Below are 23,948 nucleotides of genomic sequence, written 5' to 3' on the forward strand. Positions count from 1 at the left end.
CAGTATTCTGTGGTTACAAATGTGAGGCGTTCTGCCAGGTGAAATGGCCCATGTTTTGTCATTCGCTCTGGCAGTCCAGCTTGTGTAGGTGTATGCTGAAATTTTGCTTCAGAGCGATAAACCAAGCCACTGGTCAGTCGGCCGGCCTGCGCGTTTCAGTTCCATGCCGATACTGCGCGGCAGGAGCACAGGACCATTGCGCGGCATCCCCGGCAAACCGCAGAAACCGCGCGCGAGCGGCGCAAGGAGAAGGGACGGACGTTGCTATGGTCTCCATTCTGCTTCCTTTTTCTTCCGCTCTGAGAAGGCCCTGGTTGACAGGGGAGGGGACCGGTGGCACTGGCGCAGTACAGCGCTGTGTGGGGGCGCACGTCCCGTCGTCCGCTCCGATCCGCATAGATTTTGCTTCGGTAAAACTAGGGATGCCATAGTAATTTGTGGGTGCATAAATAGTAAGGTACAGGAAAAATGCTGCATTAGTTACTGTAGCGAAAATATAGTTGGAAATAGTACAATATCAGTACTGTATCAACACGCACCGCAAATTGCTTCGGAGGATGCAGATCCTCTGAAGCAAAGACAGAGGTGATATAATAATTCGTGAATATATAAACAGTAAAATACTGTTAAAAAAGTGTTATAACAAAAATACTGTTACCGGGAAGTAAAGTCAGAGCGTGCGGATCTCATCCGCTCCCTCGGAGCACGCGGGCCGTGCCGACGACCACCCCATCCGTTGTTCATCCGCGGCGCGTCAGTTCCGTCCACATCCCCGTGTCGCTGTTGCCACGCAATTATTTCGCTTGTCCTGCTTCGCCTACAGGTTCCATCAGGTCAGCCACTGCTTCCAGTTTTTTTTATGAAATAGTATCGTCCTCTACTAATTATATATTAATAAAAAGATGCAATAGTACAAAGGGAGCATTGCAAACCAAAAATAAAGATAAAAAGAGAAAGATGAAAGCCATTGACACATTGACTCTGTTTGAGACCCTTTTGCACTATAGATAACTATGGCAAATTCGTTTTTTTTTTAAAAAGCTCCAACTGCTTGAATAGAAGGATGAATATCGTTGAAAATCCACTGCTTGCAGTTACTGGAGGCTAACGATATTGTCTGCAGTCACACCGGCCACAGAAGAGAGCATGTGCTACTGCTAGTGTCTGATTACTAACCAGAAGATTAATCACTGGTTCATATCAGGAATTTCAATGCAAATTATACAGGAAACAAGGCTTCCGGTGAGATGAGAAATGTTGGAGATCTGGTCATAACTCAGCATTCCCTCAGATGCGGTATATTGGTTGAGGCCTTTTATGACTTTCACATGAATCAAATACCGAGCGAGCTAGCACACCTCCTGATAGTTAAAGCAATATATAGTTTTCTTTTCTTCTTTTTTCTTTCCTGGACAAGGGGTAGCTAAAAAGCAATATAAAATCATTGAAGACGTACTATATAATGCACATGTATACTACTGCAATTGCAAATTTGCAATACAGCCACAGTTTGATTTCTCAAAAGTTCAAATGCATGGTGCGTGGTGTAAGCCTGCAACACACGTTATTGTGGGGTGCGCTTGGCGTACCCGGAGCACAGAACAGTCCAGAACTCTACCGGGCTCCACCACGCCCGAAACGTCCCGCGCGCCGATTCTTTTTCTACAGGAATCAATCTAATTAATCACTTTTTTTTTACACCGGATCCGCTTCCTGAGATCTTTATTGGAGACCTTTTAATAAAGTTTGCGAGAATGGGAGTACGAACCCTGATCGACTCTCTCTATCATTAGAGATTTACCATCGGGCTACAAGCCTGTTCACTAACTAATCACTTTTACAACACATCTGTCGTCTCGTGGATGTTTTCCATTTTCACACCTTATGTTTATTGGTTTCACGGTAATATATCCCTAACAAGTTTGAACAAAGAAATGTTTCGCGTATTAAACTTTAAAATATATAGAACACGATTTAGGTGTAGAATTTCTTTTAGAGAAATTTAGGTTTATGATACCACGCCAATTCTCATCATTTTTATAACTATTCAGTTTATGTCACTCGTTTCAAAACTTATTAGACTCATGCCACTAGTTAAATTGAACTAGTGACATAAATTGAACAAGTTTTTTTTTTCCAAAACGTACTAACTAGTGACATGAATCTCAATTTTTTTATAAACTAGTGACATGAACCTAATAATTCAGAAAATAATAGCAAAAATTGAAACGGAACCTAAATGTTCCTCTCTGGTACTTTCAAACAAATGGTCCTTCCCTGTAATTACAAAGAACTGGAGGGTCTTCTACAAAAAGAGTCCAATCCACTTCTCTCGCTAATCCCCATGTGTCCTACCGACCAGTGGACCCGCGAGCAGCGGACAAACCGAGCAGCACATACATTACACACACGTACCCCCCCCCCCCCCCCTCTCTCTCCTCAGAATAAGCCACAGAAAAAAAAAACGAAGAGAAAAATCGCGAGCACGAAGAACGGAGATCCAAGTCGGCGCGAAAAGGAGGCCTCAGTCGCTTCGCCCGCAAGAAAATCCGCCCGCGCGATCGAGTAAGTCACGCCTCCCCCTTCCGCTGCAACCCGCGGGTTAATTTCGCTCTGCTTCTGTGTGTTACGGTGCGGGTGTGATGGTGAGTGAGTTCTTGGTTCTTCCTCTGAGACGGATTCGAACTCTCGTTTGGGTGAACTGGAACCGGCCGGTAGCAGTGTTTGTTTTTGTTCCCTTTTGGGTCTCGTTTCGGTTCCGGTAGCCGCACTCTCTTAATTCGGTTTGGAACATGGGTAGGAACCAAGCTATAGCAACCCAAAAGAGAGAGAATTTTTCATTTTGCTCACAGTTCAGTTCATGTAAAAGGGAGATTGGAGAAGTAGGTTCCATAGGTTGTCGGTGCCATGAAATCATCCAGGACCAGCGCAAAGTTTTTTGCTTTTCCTAACGTTTTCATGGAAGAAGAGGATGAGAAGCTCTCTGCTGTCCTCAAAATGAACTCTTTTGATAACTAGTGATTAATCAGTTCTGTAACACATGTTAATTGTTTCACCTTGTTTGGTATAGATATAGTGGTCCCTCGGTAATTTGTACTTTTCTTGGATACACGTGTGTAATCTCTATCTGAAACTTCTACGAGTTACAAACTTACAAAATACTACTAGTTGTGGACCTGTACGGGTGAGCAAATTTTGATGGAAGACAAATATTCAAAGTCAGTACAGATAGAATTTAACATGGTTTGAACTATTTAGGGACTTAGCACATGATTGTTGCCAAATAATGATGTTGTTGGGTCACCTGGCCGAGTGTTGCATTTTTTGTTTTGCTTTTAGGAGTTAGGAAAACGGGTATGTGTTGTCTGGTTGTTTGCTTTTGTTCCTTGGAAAAGATGAATTGGGTAATGCAAAGATAAAGGTTCGGTGCAACAGTAGCTGAATAATTGCAGACATAAAGTACGTTTAATTTCAGCTGGGGCAATGATTGGTGCATGTAAGACTGGATTCACTAAAGTTCTCTTGTAGTGGCTGATGTGGCACTGCATATCCAGTTAGGACGAGTAATTTTTTAAATAACACACTTGCGTTATGTACACTCCACCGACGACATTGATAGAACTGAGTCTATGTAATAAAAATCTGGCTAATGTTGACAGCTTCCTGAATGTTTTATTTTGAACCACTCAAAAAGTTGTGGCAAAAATGCTACTTCTCACGAAGTCATGATAATTGCATGCCTTGTAAGACTGTACATTCTGCTAACTTTTAGCGCTTGGATTTGTGCTACAATCATGTTTCTTTACCTGATAGTCATTTTACATGAAAAATAATGTGTAGGAGCAAAACAGTTGGGACTTAGAAAAGGTTCAGGCATGGAATCGACTTATGCCACCGAAGAAAGTAAATCAAAAGATTCTTCTGCAAATGCATCTTCATCTCCAACAGGAAGTTCAGTAACTTCTGTGGATGTACCAACTCCCCTTGGAACCAAGGAAGTCCCTGACAATAATGATCATGAGGAACCAACTGGACATGAAGAGAAGTCAGCCCAAGCAGCAATTGAGAACTCTGATCCGCATATAATTTCTGCTGATTTAACAGAGCACCATGTGGGATCAAATGGCCCTTCAGACACAGGTCCTGGAATACCCTCTTATTCAGGACCAACTGAGGCATTCGCAAACTCAACAAATGATAAGGAACATCATCCTTCTTCAGCAGATACAATTGAAGTGAACCATATGCCTGCCAATGTTTCAAATGGTGCTGGAACTATGGTAACAGATGGGATGAGATCTAAAGAGGACCAAATATATTATCAATCAGATATTGCTATAAAGCCAAAAAGGACAGAAGACTCGGAAACAAGACCTGAAAGTCCATACAGAGGTCTTATTGACACTACTGCACCTTTTGAGTCTGTTAGAGAAGCCGTCACCAAGTTTGGAGGAATTGTTGATTGGAAAGCTCACAAAGCTCAGATGATCGAGGTAGTTCTTATTACTTAACTCTACATATAGATCATAAAGTTATAGGCAAAGAACTACAATTATTATCTATGTAGTCGAACTTTATTAATATAGCAGATCACTTAAAGGATTTTCCTTGCATGCAGAGACGGAAGCTCATACAACTTGAACTCGAGAAGGTTCAAGCAGAAATTCCACATTGCAAGGAGGAACTAGAAGCTGCTGAGATGGCTAAATCACAAGTAGTTGGTGAGCTAGAGTACACTAAGAGACTCATTGAGGAGCTGAAGCATAATCTGGAGAAAGCACAGACTGAAGAAGCTCAGGCGAAACAGGATTCTGAGCTTGCACAACTCAGGGCACAAGAAATTGAGCACGGCATAGCTGATGAAGCTAGTTCAATAGCCAGGACGCAAATGGAAGTCGCGAAAGAAAGACATGAAAAGGCTGTTGCTGAACTTAAGTCAATAAATGAAGAGCTAAGGTCAGTATGCAAACAGTATGCTACCCTAATCAATGAAAGAGATACAGCAATCAAAAGAGCAGAAGAAGTTATATCTGCCGGGAAGGAGATTGAGAAGCGAGTGGAGGAATTAACTTTAGAATTGATTGCATATAAAGGGTCTCTTGAGTTAGCCCATGCTGCACATCATGAAGCAGAAGAACGTAGAATCGGTGCAGCATTGGCAAAGGAGCAAGATTGCGTTGCTTGGGAGAAAGAGTTGCATCAGGCACAAGAGGAGCTACAACAACTAGACAGTAAGCTTCTATCCAAAAATGATATGAAGCTGAATATAGATGCAAATTTGCGCAAGTTGCTTAGCCTCAATTCTGAGTTGGCAGCCTATATGGAGAATAAATTGACTGAAGAAGTTGAAGGAGTTTCCAAGGAGCATGAATCTGAAGATGCTAAACAAACCAGCACGTCAATTAAGGAAACTCTAGCTTCGAAACAGAAAAAGCTTCAGGAGGTTAAAAGGAACATTGAAAGGGCAAAGACTGAGGCCAACTTGTTAAGATTTGCTTCCACAAAACTCAGATCAGAACTGGAGAATGAGAAAGCTTCATTTGTCACATTGCAGCAGAGGGAAGCTATGGCATCTATTGCAGTTTCTTCACTAGAAGCTGAGCTCAACCGGACGAAACAAGAGATAGAATCTGTCAGGTCCAAGGAAGCAGATGCCCAAGAAAAGATGGTGGAGCTTCCTAAGATATTACAGCAAGCAACTGAGGAGGCTGAGGAAGCCAAGGTGGCAGCTCACCCAGCTCAAGAGGAACTAAGGAAAGCCAAGGAAGAACTTGAGGAAACCAAGGGTGCTGCAACTACAGCAGAGATCAGGTTATGTGCTGTTGTGAAAGAAATAGAAGCATGCGAAGCATCTGAGAGGCTAGCCCTTGCGGCAGTTCAAGCATTGCAACAAAGCGAGGAGGCAAGAGACGTCAAGGATTCTCCGAGACGAGTGACGCTTCCTTTAAGTGAGTATTATGAACTTAGCAAGAAAGCACATGAAGCTGAAGAACTGGCAAATGAGAGGGTGGCAGAAGCATTGGCACAGGTGGTGTCGGCAAAGGAGTCTCAATCAAGGAGCTTGGAGAGACTAAATGAAACATCTGAAGAAATGGATGAAAAGAAGGAAGCTCTCGAAATCGCACTGGAGAGAGCTGAGAGGGCAAACGAAGGGAAACTAGCTGCTGAACAGGAACTGAGGAAATGGAGAGCTGACCATGAGCAGCGCCGCAAAGCTCATGAAGCTGTGAAACGTGCAGTCAATCCTTTGAACGGTCCATCAAGGATATTTGTTGAACAAAAGGGTCCTTTCCACGATGAGCAGGAATTCAAGTTGCGGATGCCAGGAAGTAGTTATGAGAGCCTCGTTCCAAACCGGAAGTTACAGGGGAAAAAGTCATTGTTCCCGCTAATGGGTTCCGTTCTATCCAGAAAGACGCGGGCACAGACATAAGATAACGAGGTCATAGAACTTTGTCGATCCTATTATTGTACATTGGTGTAATAAGTTGATTTTATCTTTCTTGTTCTGAAAGATTGATTTTTTGTCGTCACAGCTTGGTATCCGGTGTAAAATGTAAGTTGGTGGTATAAGCACCGGAGCGCATATTGTAGTTTGTCTATCATTTTTAGGTAACTAAAATTTTGTGAGGAAAATGTTCATGTCAAATCAAGTGTAGCTCTGATCTTGTTTTGTTCCTCCTGAAACTTGTCTCTTTGAAGGGAACTGGTTACTGCATCTTTTTGGTGAGGAATTAAGTGTTTTTGTGTAATTTTGCTCCAACTATCCAACATTGTATCTCAAGTATCCATTATAACACAACGCCGGGGCTAGGAAACTCTCCGCTCTACTGGAGCAGCTGCGGTTTACAGAGAATGCTTTCTAATTCTTGTTGCTGTTGGTTCTTTATTGATTAGTTTTCTGTATAAGCTCTAGCGTTTTATTGTTTAGCCTTGACTTTTTGTGGGTCGTTGTGTAAAACTCGTTTATCTCTTCCTTCTTAATATAAAGATGTGTAACTCTTCTACGTATTCGAGAAGAAAAAAAATCCATTAAGAAGCGCTTGAAAGGTCTGCTCAAATAGAAAATGTCCAATATTATAACACAATCCTTGTTCAACAATGTGGGTTCCTGTGCTAGTATGGTACAATCAACAAAGTTGTTTTTCTGCCAGCATGGTACTCCAAGTCGAAAATATAAGTCGTTCAAGATTTTAGTCGGTCAAATTTTTTAAACTTGAATCATCAATATATATAGAATTAGGTAGATTTACAATGTAGAATTGATATTAGTAGATTCATAATGAAAAGTACTTCCATAACACATAATCCTTTTTATTTTAAATATCATGTTTTAATTGAAATTATTAGTCAAAGTTGCATCTCGTAGACTATGTCCATGTTATAGAAGACTTATATTTCTTATCACTGGTAGTACTATAGGTTTACCTCCTTTTATTTTTGTTATTCTAGTCAGTCAACGAATTAGAATTTGCATCATGCAAGCCCTACTAATCCACTACTTCCCCACTAGCAGTTTTATCTGTCCCCACAAGCATATATCAGTTCATGACCAATCTTTCCAAGATCCTATTCTTTTCTTCAGGACCCACATGGAACATCCAACAGTTGCAAAACAAGCATGATAGCCTTATATTTATTATCAGAGAGAGTACTATAGGTTTACCTCATTTTACTTTTCGTAGTCAGTCAACGAATTAGAATTTGCATCATGCAAGCCCTACTAATCCACTACCTCCCCACTGGCAGTTTTATCTGTCCCCCAAGCATAAGTGCATGACCAATCTTTCCAAGATCCTATTCTTCCTATTCTTCTTTCCAGGACCCACATGGAACATCCAATAGTTGGAAAACAAGCATGATAATTTTGATGTTCGGATAAGAACTTGGAGTGGGCGAATGAGAATAACGAGATTTTTGTATAAAGATTAAAGGAGAAACTTTCTACCAATATATTCTTCAGAACAATAGTATGAGCGAGAAACCAAGTTAAAATATATCTGGTTTTACTCATGATGAGTGATTTATATTGATATTTACTTAGTTTGATGATCTTCGATTTTACATGAGTTTTAATATGATTTGAATTGATTTAGAATTTTATTTGAGTATATTAATTATAGACTAACTAGAATTAGAGTTGGAGATATATGTTTGCTTATCTCATGGTGTGTAAGTGATAGATGTAATTTGGCGATCGACAGTGGGATGATCAGGGCCATGCAGAGTGTTTGGTGCCAGACGATCAAGGAGGCCAGACGGAGTAAAATATGATCCTAGCTGAATACGTGGAGGTCAAGCAAAGTATGTAAGGCGGATAGAGATGGTGTGTTGACAAAGTCAAGCGAAGAGGTTGCCGGTGCAAGTGATAAGATGACCTGATGGATCGGGAGCGGGAGAGATTTGCTGATGGTCAGGATCGCAAGACGGAGTACACATATCGACATCAGAGCGCTTGCTTAATGTGTAAGCAAGTGGGGAGTCACGCTTTGAGAAGCTTGCTAGAGTTTCACGGAGGAATAGAGAAGTATGTGGCATCATCGTGAAGCTTGCGTTGAGGCGAAGCTAAATTGTGAAGGCGTCGTGGTCGAATCGAAAAGAAAATAGATCAAAATACCCTCAGTGGTAAGTAAGGGTGTACTATAATAAAGATGTATTTTTTAAAAAAAAACTAAGAAACTTAGGGGTAAGATTTTCTCAGCTTATAAATAGAGAGTTAGGGCTATGAGAGGAGAGAAACTAGCTATTTTGAGCACATTGTGCCATCCGTATAAGAGTTTTGTACTAAGGTTTTAGAGAAGAGGAAGGAGAATGCTTAGTCTATGTATTAGGTGAGAGCTTTGTGAAGATTTTTTTTAATCTGTTTAAAATAGGGTTGATCTCTGTTGCAATAAAGCTTATTTTTCTTCATATTATTATGCTCATCTCTTTTTAATTTTTCTCTATTGGTTCCCTTGCAAGTTTTTTGTTCCGGATTTTATTTTAGTTTTGATTTTTTGGCTAAAATTTCAGTAACTTGTGAGGTCATTCTTCTTTTTGTTAGATGCATAAAATTCATATACACACGATTATATGATGGAGTCTTGAATTTCCTTATCTCTAGATAATTAATTTGGAGAGTTTCGTTGCTCGGTCTTTATCTTTTCTTATTTCTTTATAAGTTATGATCTTTCGAGTGCTAAGATATATGAATTGATCTTAAATAGAACATATGGTTCCTATACCATCCGTGGAGTCGTATTGACTCGATTTTCTCTTATTAAAACTTCTCTCTATTTTTGTTTTCACTTAAATTTTAAGGTTCATTGAGTGATCAAAATAGAACAAAATTATTGATTTCACAAAAAATTTATTGAGATGCTTGTCATCTCTATAATCTTCAATCTAGTTCTTACCATAAGTGAACTAGGACAAATGAAGCTAGCGTGCAGGTTACTCCAAGCATGGGGATTGAATCGAATAATATGATTGCAGGGCTCCACATCAGATCAGAGAAAAAAAAAAAGAGAGATGCCATGCTCACTCAGCTCATCAGGAAAAACAGGAATCAAATAATGTGAAGCACACGTGCATGCACAAAAGAGATGCAATGCTAAAGAGCAAAGACTAGTAAAGCATAGCCGCCTGCATGGCCTCCACCATGAACGAGACAACGCTCGCTGCCTGCAGATAGAAGCGAATAAAGCGAAGACAGAAACATGCATGCATCAGCACCACTATAAAAGGAGGCTTCAGCCTCAGCTCCTGCTAGAACAGCAATCTGCGAGAGGGCTCTTGAGCTTGCAAGCACCAGGCCACCAGCGAGCCATGGCGATCCGGGGCGTCCCCTCCTCCCGCGACATGACGGTGGAGGAGTTCAAGGAGTGGCTCAAGCAGTTCGACGCCGACGGCGACGGCCGGATCAGCCGGAACGAGCTCCGGGAGGCCCTCCGCCGCCGCGGCGGCTGGTTCACCACCTGGAGGACCGGCCGCGCCCTGCGCCACGCCGACAAGAACAACAGCGGCTTCGTGGACGACTCCGAGATCGAGAACCTCGTCTCCTTCGCCCAGAAAGATCTCGGCATGAAGATATCGATCTGGTAGAAGAAGTGCGTGCAGAGTGGTAGCTGCATGACATGCATGAACCTATGAACTAATGAGTCAGTGGTAGCACCTAGATTTTAAGGTGCTGTCTTGCTTCCTTTCTCTTTGTTTAATTTTCGCGTTGTGTGGTAGATTCAGATTGACATGCCGATCACTTCTCCTGAAAAATAGTATGTGTAAACGAAGCACAGGAGAAGGTGTGTGTCAAGCAGTTGTGGGTGTTTGTGTGCTGCTATGTGGAGGGTTGTGATGCTTGTAGCGTTGTGGTGCACAAAAGGAATATGAGACTGAGTTGATAATTATCAATATTTCAGTATATCCTTTACCTTATCTTCTCCACAGGAGACGAGTCTGATGATATCCTTCTTGAAACAAAGAAGCATTTTGCTCATAAAAAGAAAAGGAAAAGGTAGTAAATTTAGCACGAACTCGTTGGGTGTAGATAATTCTTCTCTAGTGAAATTGGCTTTAGGACTTGCAAAAATGCGAAATGACCCCATCTTTATAATTCTAATAACTTTGCCCTCATTTTTTCCTCGTTGTAAGCTTGGATGCACAGACGACAACAATCCTAAACCTTAAAATCACATAGGTATAGGGTGGATCATGCTGACGTGTTAGATTTCAACAAGTATTAATACCGATCGAGAACTTGTAATTTAGTTGCTTTAGGCTTCTTGTGTATACAACGGTTGGTTATATTAGATATTTGGGACACTATAAATAGTTTGATGATGAGAACGTCTTCCCCTCCGTGTTCTTTTTTTTTCGTGCTACGTACTTGCGCACATATCGATATCGATATATATGTACTGTAGTAGCTTGTAGTATGGCAGGAGATAGCTATCTTTTTTTCTTTTCTTTCCCTCTGTTGTAGCTGGCTGCTAGCTTCAGCTTCTTCTCCTGAATGATATGTGCGGAAGCCGGAGGAAGCTTGGGCCTTTTTATCAGAACTATAACCCAACATTATAGAGTGTGTTACCGCAAAAGGCACACTTTTGCACTGTGATATAGTAATATTTTGTCATTGAACAAAGAGATTATAAATATTAAGCTGAGGAGGTTGGTTCAGGAATTAGAACTTTCATCTTTTTTTTTTAGAGAGAGGAGGCGGACTTAGAACTTCAGATGCGACCCGTACATGCAAGAACCAAAGCACGTGGAACACGGAGGCAGGCTTAATTTCTACGCTGAGACCCATGATTCGGTGCACTTCACTTCGCATAATAGTACGACATGTAGACACGTTGATGCCAGGTAGTGGGCATCCAAATATTACAATAGGAGGAGACGTCTGTATAGATTTTTTTTTTCCCGTCTCGGCAGCAAATGTAGTGGCGATAGAGCGTCGATCGATTCTTCTCTCGCCAGCCTGAGAGAAGATCAGAAGACTATCTTTTTCTTCGTTTTCAATTGGTCCGTCAACGGAGGAATATGCTGGCTAGCTTCATCCAGTCATTGAGGAGATAACTTTCAGGTACAAGACCGGCATGCAGAGAGACAACTTTCACAGTTCATCGGAGTGGCTTAAAACCTGGAGCACGTAGTTTTAAGTGCACGTAGTACTAGATACTACTTAAGGTCTCTTTCAATATTTTACCTAAGCTTAGTTTATGTCTTAGATATTAATTATTTATCTAAGTAAAAATCTGATGTGGTAAACAATTTAAAGAGGAGAAAGAATGAGTTTGTTTCTTATAAAAGACACTAACTCTTTAAGCAATCCTAGATAACTATAAGACAAGTAATTACCTTAAGAGACCTCAAGAAACTAGAAACATGCATATATGTATTGAAAGCTTATTTCTTAATATCAATATCTTACTCTCTCTCTTCTTAGACATCAGCTAAGATATAAAAGTAGGGAGTGGCCTAAGGCTATCTCCAGTGGCATCGGCAAAAGTCAGGCCACATCACTGTGTCGTACTTTTGCTTCCACCTCTTGTCCGCATCGAGCTCTAGTAGTGTCCTTATCGAGTGCTACAATGATGCGGAGGCAACTCACTGTAACACTCGGGACGACCAATCGGGAGGGATTGTATCACTGTAGCTAGGGATGACTGTGGGGTCCGAGAAGAAATAATAAGTCATAGAATGTAGGAAATAGGATAACTGCTGGAGATGAAAAAAATAAGAAGTACTATAATAATATTAGAGGATGTTGTAATAGTATTATAGATGACGAATTTTTAGAGTATTCATTAAATATGACCTAATCTATTGCATCAGATACCAAATTGACTTTACAAATAGTAAGTTGCAGGCACATAAATCAAATAATTGTGCCTCCACATAAAAAATGAAACGTCATTTTCTCCCTCTCGATACAACCACCAACTGGACTTGACGGTCGTGCCCTAACCAGGCTGTACCGTGCCGGCTCGTGTGCTGAAGGCTTGGTCTATGGCATGACTCGTGAGAGACTGTGCCGCGCAGAACAGCAGCGTGGTGGGGTGACGGGGACGGGGTGGCGCGGCGAGGGCGAGCCAACGGAGACAGAGGCGGCTTGGGCGGGGTGGGACTTAGCTGGGTCGGGCTGTGCTGGCACGGCGTGCCGCTGTGTCGGCCCAGGTACAGCATGGCGAGGCGTGTCGTGCCAACCCAATCCAGCCCGACTATCTCTTGGTCGTGCCGTGCTTTGGTCGTGCTATATCTTACTTGTGTCTACAGTATCAAACCTCGTGCCAACCTATTAGGCATGGCGACCCAGTTTACCAGCTTTAATAGGAACAACCGAAAGAACACAAAGTGACACGTACGCATAAACCCATGGATATGACGCAGGCACATACACGTCACCTAGCGCATACACTATGGTACTAGCGTGTCTTCCACTACGAGTGAGACAACAGATAAATCTTGGCTGCAGATAGAGGCGAATAAAGCTACGAATGAATGAAACATGACCGGATCAGATCGAGGCTGCAGGTGCAGGCCTGTGCACGCTATAAAAGGAGGAGCAACTGATGGCAAGCTCCGACGTGCAGAGCTACCTAGCTAGTAGTGCAACTGTGCAAGTTAGAGCTACAGCCAAAGGGCAGCCATGGCCACGGCTACCGCTGCTTCACCTGTGCAACAGAGGTGCTGCATGTTCCCCGGCCGCGAGCACCGGACCGCGATCACGGTGCCGGAGTTCAAGGAGTGGCTGAAGCAGTTCGACACCAACCACGATGGCCGGATCAGCAGGAAGGAGCTCCGGGAGGCCATCCGCCGCCGGGGCGCGTGGTTCTCCAACCTTAAGGCCCTGTTTGCTGTCCGGCGCGCCGACAAGAACCGCAACGGCTTCGTGGACGACTGCGAGATCGAGGGCCTCATCGTGTTCGCCGAGAAGGAGCTCGGCTTTAAGGTCACTCCTTGAACTCCGGCGTACACGTTGTATTAGTGAATTCCGTCTAGTAGAGACAGCTCGTCTGGTTCGCTCTACAGGACGTACACGTACGTTGTATTAGTGAATTTCGTCTGTTTTTCGTGCCACGTACTTAAGTAAGTTTGTATACTGTAGTAGCTAGGTTTTTTCTTTTCACTCACCCTCTATATATATGTGTGTGTTGTAGCTAGCTGGTTGGTAGCTCAGCTTTCCCCTCCTGAATAATTTATATGTGCGAGGAGGAAGGTGTACTCTACAGCTAGCTTGTATCTTGTTATGATTTAGAGTTTGTATAATAAAATAAAATGATTTAAATAATTGTTTTTATCCAAAATAAGAATAATATGGCTAAATCAAAGACCTTTAATATATCCATAGCTCCCACTTTAAGAATTTATAGAGCTAGAGATGACAAGATCAAAAAATTCTTGAAGCTGCAAGCGCTACCAGACTCTTACTATAGTACGTGGTGAAGTGATACCATGTATCATATGATGGCTACAATATACATCCCAATATGTAAGGATGATATGATTAACCTGAACTGTAATCATATCCCTTTGTTGTGTTGTTCAATCCTCGAGTTCATCTCAAAGCTAGAGGTGGCACTAGACATACTGTACTGAGTTACTGGATAAGGTCATGACTCAACCAATCTACTGTACTATACAACAGTCGTAACAATATTGTGCGAATGACATCGATCTGTCGGTGTGCGTGACCTAGATCCTCCTCACTGCACCGCGTGACGACTGCAAAGGAGGGGGTTGGTGGGACTAATTAATGTGATCATCCAACCCGGACGGTTGGAGTTGGAGTTGGGCTACCACGATGGTGACTCGAACTCGAACTAGCTGTCGAGGTGATTGGGTCTGTCGGCCCCACGTGGCCTATGCGACATGCTCACACCGGTCGTTTTGTTGGTTGGTAACGGTTGTCGAAGCTTTTGTACGGAAGAAAATATAACTTCGCATGTCTATGCACATGCACGGTCTACCCATCCCTTCCACTAAAACTTATCCATCCAATTCTCTCATCTATCATATTTTTTTATCTTTTATTTTAACATAAATTTCAATTTAAATAAATAATCCTAATAAATCATAGGTCCTCATATCCTAATGAAAATTTCCTATTCTTCTAGGGGGGAAGGGGGGCGTCCCACATGCATGCATGCTCCGTGTGCTTCCCTTCGTCGCGTTTGTAACCAAGATCTATCTTGGGATGACAACAATTCACCAACAAATGTAGGAGTGGCGATAGAGCGTTGATCGATTCTTCTCTCTCTAGTGTGAGAGAAGATCAGTAGAATATATTTTTCTTCGTTTTCGATTGGCCCGTCAACGAAGGAATATGCTAGCTAGCTTCATCCAGGCATTGAGGATATAACTTTCACGTACAGAACCCGCATGCAGAGAGATAATTTTCACAGTTCAGTCGGAGTAGCTTAAAACCTGGAGCACGTAGTTTAAGTGCACATAGTACTAGATACTACTAATACATGGCATCAGATACCAAAATTGACCTTACAAATAGAAAGCTACAGGCACAGGAATCAAATAATTGTGCCTCCACATAAAAAATGAGACGTCATTTTCTCCCTCTCGATACGAACAACCGAAAGAACACAAAGTGACGCACGAACAAACCCATGGATATGATGCAGGCACATACACGTCACCTAGCGCATGCCCTATGGTACTAGCGTGTCTTCCACTACGAGTGAGACAACAGACAAATCTTGGCTGCAGATAGAGGCGAATAAAGCTACGGATGAATGGAACATGGGTCAGATCGAGGCTGCAGGTGCAGGCCTGTGCACGTATAAAAGGAGGAGCAACTGATGGCAAAGCTCCGACGTGCAGGACTGCCTAGCTAGTGCAACTGCGCAAGTTAGAGCTACAGCTAGCCAAAGGGCAGCCATGGCCACGGCAACCGCGCCGCCACCTGTGCCACAGAGGTAGTAACGCATGTTCCCCTGCCGCGAGCACCGGACCGCGATCACGGTGCCGGAGTTCAAGTAGTGGCTGAAGCAGTTCGACACCAACCGCGACGGCCGGATCAGCAGGAAGGACCTCCGGGAGGCCATCCGCCGCCGGTGCGCGTGGTTCGCCAACCTTAAGGCCCTGTTTGCTCTCCGGCGCGCCGACAAGAACCACAACGGCTTCGTTGGCGACTGCGAGATCGAGGGCCTCATCGACTTCGCTGAGAAGGAGCTCGGCTTTAAGATCACTCCTTGAACTCCGGCGTACACAGGGACTTCTCAATATAGATTACAAAAATTTCACAACGCGCCCTTAGTAATAGGCTCGCTTTAGTAGCTGTAGGACTAGGAACGACGATTAAAGTAGGAAGAATAGATGATATATAATTTTTTTACGAAATAGATAGTCTATGACTAAAGTAGGATGAATAGATGATTTATAATTTTTTTAAGAAATAGATGGTGTATGACTATGATCTACTTCTTATTCACCTAATACTTCTAAAAACATATAAATAAAAGTATAAATTTTAAAAAATAAAATGAGAAAGAAAATTTCAAGACAACATAACTTCACGAATAGAATATGAATCATAGACTCTAATCATCAAGTGTGTGTGTGTGTATATATATATATATATATAAACACAATACAACCTTAGGAATATATGATGCTATTTTTTATTTTTATTTTATTTATTTTCACCTCAACAACATTAGAATATGAATTATTTTACATTTCTGCTCAAGTTTAATATAAGGGGTTACGACTACGTACACAAACACGTGTTCTGAAAACAGTGCATAAATTTCTAGGACGAGAACTCAATCTTTCAGATCGTTTTTGGCCTAAAAAAATTCGCTGAACCCGACAAAGATGAGAGAAACGGATGTAACTTTTTCTATAGATATCTGTAGAGTAAAAAGATCGACAAAATTGAAATCTGTATGCAAAAGTTATGCTTATTTTACCGAAGGTCACTACAGATCATCTATCAAATTACAATTCGATAAAAAAATCATAAGTGATGGGTTATAACTATGTCCTGTTACTTATGATAAGTCATAAGTGACGGGCCACGATTGTGACCCACTATTATGACTTTTGGAAAAAATATTAAAAGAATAAAATATCCAATTTTCTTCAGCACGCGAGAGTGAGGTAGCAAGGGGTAACGCACACGAGCGAATGTCGCTAGTTCGATTTCTACGGAATGCAAAGTATAAAAACAGTGTGAACAATAATAAGTGACACGTGACAAGTGGTGATAACCTCTGCGTTAGGATGGCTCGGATGAAAAAAAATATTTATTTGAATTTTTCGTGTTTGAAAAACACGAAAAACGTCCATTAGTCATAAGCGATGGGTCACAATTATGACCCGTCACTTATAATTTTTTTATAAGTGACGGGTCATGGTTATAATCCGTTGGTGATGGGTCATGGTTATGACCCATTATTATGATTTTGGCAAAAAAAAATATTAAAATGATAAAATATCCAGTTTCCTTCAGAACACACGCGAGCAAAGGTCGCTAGTTCGATTCCTACGGAACACAAAGTATAAAAACAGTGTGAACAATAGCAAGTGACACGTGGTGAGTGGTGATGGCCTCTGCGTTAGGATGGCTCAGGTGAAAAAAATATTTGTTTGACTTTTTTTATCCGAAAAACACGAAAAAACATTCATCTGTCATAAGTGACGTGTCACAGTTACTTATAAATTTTTTATAAGTGACGAGTCACAGTTATAACCTGTTAGTTATGATCTTCATTAGTGAAGGGTCAAGTTGTGACCCGTCACCAATGATTTTATTAGTGACGCGTCCTTAGTCGTTACTTATTACTAGTTATCAGTGATGGGTCATGGTTATGACCCGTTATTATGATTTTGGTAAAAAATATTAAAAGGATAAAATATCCAGTTTCCTTCAGAACGCACGCGAGGGTGAGGTAGTAAGGGGCAACACACGTGAGCGAAGGTCGCTAGTTTGATTCCTACGGAATGCAAAGTATAAAAACAATATGAACAATAGCAAGTGACACGTGGCGAGTGGTGATAGCCTCTGCGTTAGGATGGCTTGGATGAAAAAAAAAATTTGTTTGACTTTTTTCGTGTCCGAAAAACACAAAAAATATCCATCTATCATAAGTAACAGGTTATAATTATGACCCGTCACTTATGACTTTTTATAAGTGATGTGCTATAGTTATAACCCGTCAGTTATGACCTTTATTAGTGACGGGTTAAATTGTGACTCTCACTAATGATTTTATTGGAGTACTAGTTATCAACGATATGTTCACAGTGACAGGTATCTGTCATCCATGACGGTTATAACCTATTAGTTATGATTTTTTTTTCACGTAGTGCTGTACAAGACGTACATGTTGTATTAGTGAATTTCGTCTGTTTTTGGTGCCACGTACTTAAGTATGTGTACTGTAGTAGCTAGCGATTTTCTTTTCCCCTTTCCTCTCTCTATATGTGTGTTGTAGCTAAGCTGGTTGGTAGCTCCAGATTTCCCCTCCTGACTAATATGTGCAAGGAGGAAGGTGTACTTTGCAGCAAGCTTACTATAGTGCGTGGCGAAGCGATACATGCATCATATGATGGCTACAATATACATCCCAACCTGAACGGTAATCATATCCCTTCGTTGTGTTGTTCAATTCCCGAGTTCATCTCAGAGCTAGAGCTGGCACTAGACGTACTCAGTTACTCGATAAGGTCATGACTAGGGTGTCGTAGCCGACGCCCAGATGTCTGAAGACTGAAGCGGCTCCGATAGAGTTCAGTTACTGTTTCCGTCCGACAAGGGTCGTTGAGCGTGCTGCGTGATGTTTGGGCGCGCGTGTGCTGTATGTGTGCGTGTTCCGGCTGTTTGCCAGCGTGTCTGGGACCCATAAGTCAGGTGGCATGAGTGTGGGCCCACACGGTCAGCTGTGATGTCGGATATAAACCTTGTACCGAACTTTTGCTTGTCATTCAAGAAAGAAATAAACTCCTCCACCCAATTCTGCCTGCTCTCTGCTGAATCTCTCCCTCTCTCGTCTCCAGCGAAACTAGCACCTCACCGACGTTACATAAGGATTTCAATTTTATTTTACAATTTTTTCGTTTGCTAGCGAAAAGACCAAAGTTCGCAAAAATTCACCAAGTTTCACGAAAATTCATAGAAAATTCGGTTATTTTCATCCTCTGATCCGTGCGTTCCATATATCGGTGAAAGAAAATTCTGGAATTAGATATTTTGTTCTCTCAGTAATTTGCAAAATTTCACCCAAATTTTAATCTCATGACTCAACCACTCTACAGTACTGTACAACAGTTGTAACAACACTGCGTTGACAGCATATACCGGTTTGCGTGCCCTAGATCCCCACTACACCGTGCAATGGCTGCAAAGGTGGGGGTTGGCGGAAGGAAATTTTGTAAGACCTAATCTTTCAAAAGATCCGCTCTTCTCGCACGACTCGTGTCCCCTACTGCTCTCTCCTATACACGTGTCAGCCATTAAATTAGGAGAAAATCTACGATTCATCATCGAATAACTACTGATTCTACAATCCGCCATCGAATAAATTATGTTTACTTCTATACCATCGAATAAATATTTCAGTTCCTTATATGCCATCGGCTTCCGATACTGCCCTCTGCTGTACTGTTCATGAACAGTACCCGAGAATAAAAAAAGTCACAAAAATATGTCGATTTTTGTGCACGCTCTATAATTAATAATCAACCCATTTTAATTGTATTCACCTAAAAATACTGTATAAAATTCAAACTAAAATTTCTCAAAATGATTTACTTTTGTAATACTGTGCATTACAAAGAACTAATTTTTTCACCACGGGAGATAATTTTAGAAATTATTACATCACATTAGAGGAATATTAGTAAATTTTCTCAGATTTTTTGTAAATTTTTATGAGGCTTAAAAATTGCAAGAAGTTACAAAAGTAGTACATTTTGAAGAATTTTAGTTTGAATTCTATATAGTATTTTTAGGTGAATACAGTTAAAACGGGTTGATTATGAATTATAGAGCGTGCACAAAAATCGACATATTTTTTGTGACTTTTTTTTATTCTCGGGTACTGTTCATACAGCGGAGGGTAGTATCGGAAGGCATGGCATATAAAGAACTGAAATATTTATTCGATGGTATAGAAGTAAACAGAATTTATTCGATGGCGGATTGTAGATTCAGTAGTTATTCGATGGTAAATCGTAGATTTTCTCTTAAATCAGAGGAGGTATGATATGAATTAAGATTTTATAGGAATCTTTTACATGAGAATCTTATAAAATTTTCTTTCGGAGATGACCGGGTGCAATGCGATCATCCAACCCAGGCGGTTGGAGTTGGGCTGCCGCGATGCGATGGTGACTCGAACTCGAACTCGCTGTCGCGGCGATTGGGTCCGTCGGCCCCGCGCGTCCCGTGCGGCATGCCCGCACCGGCCCGGCCGTTTTGTTGGTCGGCAACGGACGCCGGAGCTTTTCTACGTGGGACGTCGTCCCACATGCATCCATGCTCCGTGTGGTGCTCGCTTCGTCGCGTTCGTAACAAAGATCAATCATTTCACCGATTGCTGCAGCCAACCAAAGCAAATTAAGAGACAATGGCGGAACCGAAGATCACTTTTACAACCATGAAATCCTCTGTGCCTCGCTGAAGCAAGTACCACGACCAAAGGGCAAAGGCAACATGCAGATAGAGTACATCGAGGAGACGAAGGCAGTACAAGTACGTGTAAAACCTTCAGATACCGGGCAGAACTGCACAGCAATGGTTAGGCATGGCACGGTATTGGAGTAAAGAAAATGTTCATTCTTCTCACGCCAGTGTGGGAGGAGATAAGAAGAGAATTTCTTGTGGTTCTGTTCTGGACTGGTCAGTCAAGGGACGAATATGCTCTAATTTCTTTCCGAGGACACCAGAGCCAGAGAAAGAACTTCCAATCGTTGGCAAACAAGCACAATGCGAGTTGTTCAGAACTTGAGTAGATGAACTATGTACACTGCCTTAGAACGCGAAAGTTGTTTTTCCTCGAAAAAGAAATTGAAAGAATGCCAAAGTTGATCCTACAAAGCTTACTGCAGGCATAAGATCGAATCAAAGTTGTTACGAGTGACATCACACGACCATCCCACTTACAAGGTTACTATGTTTCAGAAGAAATATACCTTCTACATATAGATTATTGAATCACGGTTCAACCGGCCGGGTCACCGGTTGGACCACCAAACCGGTGACCGGGACCTGAACGGGTCGTTCGATGACCGGTCTGGTTTTTAAAACTATGCGCTTGATGAATCTGGCGCTGCCTGGCCGGGCTGCGCGCTCGCGGTGGTTGGCCGGTGGGACTACGCGTGGTGCTTCGTCATGCTTTGGCGGAACCAAAGATTTCGTATTCACAAACACCTCTTTCTCTGAAGCAAACAACCGATCAAACGAAAAATGCAGGAGCAGTTAACACGACCTTTCGTCAGGCGTGCTTTAAATTTCTCTCTGTAAGGGTTCTATAATCGTAGAGCTTAACCTGAAACGTTTTACTGGGCTGTAAATTGTATGGCTGGTCCATTTAATCAATGACACCGGGGCAGATGCAGAAAACACCAGAACTCTGAAGAAAAGATTTAAGTCCCAGAAAGGTGCCCGCTTTGATTCCTGAATATGCTGGGCAACATAACAGTCCCGGGCCAGCAGATGAGGTCGGTTCGGAGCACTTTGCATAGCAGAGAAACCTTCAGATAGTGATTAGGAAGCAGAACTGGCGATCGAACAGACATGGTTGGCTCGACATGACACGGTAAGAGAGCAGCAAAAACACCGGCGATAGAACGACGACCGTTCTTCTCACGCCAGTTTGTGGGAGAAGATCAGAAGAATCTCTTCTCGTTCGGTTCTGGACTGGTAGGCAAACGGATCGACAAGAATACGCTTCATCCAGGCATGCATATATTGCGCCAAAACTTTCGGAGATTCGATTCTTTCTGAGGACTCGCAGAGAGAACTCCCAGTCGTCGCTAAAGCTAGACAAGCATAATGCAGTAGGAGTAGCTTAGAACTTTGGTATGGTACGTAGATGAAATACTTACATTGGCGTAGGATAGATCTTACATAGATTGCTGCAGGCATATATAAGACCGAATCAAATAATTGCATGCCTCGCAATTCACATCACAAAAAAGAGATGCTGTTCTCTTCTCCCTCGATCATCCAGGGGACAAATAATCGAAAGAACCAACGTGACACGTACGCGAGGATATATATGGTGCAGGTGAACAGCACGACTTAGCTAGCACACTCGTGTCCTCCACTACGGGCGAGACAACACATCTAGCGGCCTGCAGACTGCAGATAGAGTCGAATAATGCTAAGCATGGATCAGACGCCTGAGTGCCTATAAATAAGAGGAACGATTAGTTGCAAGCTCGCTCCGACATGCAGGCCTAGCTAGCTAGTGAAAGTTAGATTAGCTTCAGCTTCAGCTGCTAGCCATTCCACCATGTCCACGGCCAAGTGCCTTAAACCGGCCGCGCAGAGGACCACGGTCACGGCGGAAGAGTTCAAGCAGTGGCTGAAGCAGTTCGACACCGACGGCGACGGCCGGATCAGCAGGCGGGAGCTCCGGGAGGCCATCCGCCGCCGGGGCGCGTGGTTCTCCACCGTGAAGGCCTGGTGCGCCGTCCGGCACGCCGACAGGGACCGCAGCGGTTACGTGGACGACTGGGAGATGGAGAACCTCATCGACTTCGCTGAGAAGGAGCTGGGCTTCCAGATATCTAAGGAGCCACCTGGTCGAGTGAACTCTTCTGGTTTCCTCAACAGGAAACGATGAACTGTTCTTCTGGTTTTCATGCAACAAACGTAACGTATGAAGTACGAACGTAGCGTGGTCTGTACCGTAGACCGTAGTAGCTATATAACCAGCTAGCAGTCTTTCTTTCTTTGTTTCCCTTTTCTCTATGTTTTTGCCACTTTTAGCTTCTCCTCCCGAATAATATGTGAGGAAGAAGGAGAAGATGTACTATGGAGATCGCAGCTTGTTGGAGTGCGCGTATGTATGACGGATTGATGGCTATATGTTTTTGGTATGAAAATGATCTGCAACCCGTTCTCTTGTGTTGTTCCGGAGTGCACATACCAGGGGCAGATGTGGGCTTAGACTCCATCCCCTTTTTTTAAGGTACAATCAGGACGTACACAACTACTACACACCTATTACTACCACACTCCCGCATACGCGTATGGACGTCCATTTTTACACATTATGATAGATTAGAAGACACTAAACCCTCTTAACGTGCACGCACATGTGCATCCCTAACCTACTCAGATCTAATCCCAAGAGAGAAACACACCTGGGAATAAATCCCAGGCGTGGGCGACACCTGCATTGAGCAGAGCTAGTGCAACTGCGCAAGTTAGAGCTACAGCTAGCCAAAGGGCAGCCATGGCCACGGCAACCGCGCCGCCACCTGTGCCACAGAGGTGCCGCATGTTCCCCTGCCGCGAGCACCGGACCGCGATCACGGTGCCGGAGTTCAAGTAGTGGCTGAAGCAGTTCGACACCAACCGCGACGGCCGGATCAGCAGGAAGGAGCTCCGGGAGGCCATCCGCCGCCGGTGCGCGTGGTTCGCCAACCTTAAGGCCCTGTTTGCTCTCCGGCGCGCCGACAAGAACCGCAACGGCTTCGTTGGCGACTGCGAGATCGAGGGCCTCATCGAGTTCGCCGAGAAGGAGCTCGGCTTTAAGATCACTCCTTGAACTCCGGCGTACACAGGGACTTCTCAATGTAGATTAGAAAGGTTTCACAGGGTCCTATCTAATTTTAGTAGCCGTAGGATCGAGAACGACAATTAAAATAAAGTGAATTGATGTCTTATAAATTTCTTATGAAATAAATGATATGCTTTTTATTCACCTAATATTCCTTAAAAACGTACAAACGGAAATATAAGCTTTAGAAAGACAAAACGAGGAAGAAAATTTCAAGACAACACGACTCAACGGATAGAATATAAAACAGATGCTCTATTCAAAACCATTTCATATGTCTTTGAGCATAAAAATTTAAAACTTAAACGAAGAACAAAGCAAAAAGACAGTCATCGAAAGAATATATTATACATATATACACATATACATATTCCCAACAATGTATTATATATATACTTCTGACTTAGGCCATGTATGTATATATATGTATAGTAGTACAAACACATACTCATACATATGTATATACACATATATAGTGGTATATCCATATACTTCAGTTATTTTATATTATTTTTCTCTAATCATCGAGAATATATATATATATATATATATATATATATATATATATATATATATATATATATATATATATATATATATACACACACACATAATACAATCTTAGGAATATATGTATATGATGCTAATTTTTTTATTTTTCTCACCTTAGCAGCATTAGAAAGAATAGGAAATATTGTATATTTCTGCTCAAGTTTA

At 42.3% G+C, this 23,948-nt stretch overlaps 4 protein-coding genes across 4 annotated transcripts; all 4 read left to right on the forward strand.

Moving 5' to 3' along the window:
• The first annotated feature begins 163 nt into the window (after positions 1-163).
• LOC133890383 (protein WEAK CHLOROPLAST MOVEMENT UNDER BLUE LIGHT 1-like) lies at positions 164-6,720 on the forward strand. Its single transcript, XM_062330773.1, has 5 exons — positions 164-347; positions 824-833; positions 2,363-2,565; positions 3,841-4,493; positions 4,619-6,720. The coding sequence occupies exons 1-5, from the start codon at positions 164-166 to the stop codon at positions 6,431-6,433; spliced, it is 2,865 nt and encodes a 954-aa protein (XP_062186757.1). The 3' UTR covers positions 6,434-6,720.
• A 3,001-nt stretch (positions 6,721-9,721) lies between these two features.
• On the forward strand, positions 9,722-10,399 carry LOC133889946 (polcalcin Syr v 3-like). The gene has a single exon (XM_062330369.1). It carries the CDS (start codon positions 9,808-9,810, stop codon positions 10,081-10,083), a length of 276 nt encoding a protein of 91 aa, XP_062186353.1. The 5' UTR covers positions 9,722-9,807; the 3' UTR covers positions 10,084-10,399.
• A 2,649-nt stretch (positions 10,400-13,048) lies between these two features.
• On the forward strand, positions 13,049-13,768 carry LOC133889960 (calmodulin-like protein 4). Its single transcript, XM_062330389.1, has one exon. The coding sequence runs from the start codon at positions 13,127-13,129 to the stop codon at positions 13,439-13,441; it is 315 nt and encodes a 104-aa protein (XP_062186373.1). The 5' UTR covers positions 13,049-13,126; the 3' UTR covers positions 13,442-13,768.
• An 8,130-nt stretch (positions 13,769-21,898) lies between these two features.
• Positions 21,899-22,522, forward strand: LOC133891560 (uncharacterized). Its single transcript, XM_062332285.1, has one exon. It carries the CDS (start codon positions 21,957-21,959, stop codon positions 22,287-22,289), a length of 333 nt encoding a protein of 110 aa, XP_062188269.1. The 5' UTR covers positions 21,899-21,956; the 3' UTR covers positions 22,290-22,522.
• Positions 22,523-23,948: the final 1,426 nt, after the last annotated feature.

The sequence above is a fragment of the Phragmites australis genome, chromosome 14 (assembly GCF_958298935.1).
Source record: "Phragmites australis chromosome 14, lpPhrAust1.1, whole genome shotgun sequence".
Classification (NCBI taxonomy): domain Eukaryota; kingdom Viridiplantae; phylum Streptophyta; class Magnoliopsida; order Poales; family Poaceae; genus Phragmites; species Phragmites australis.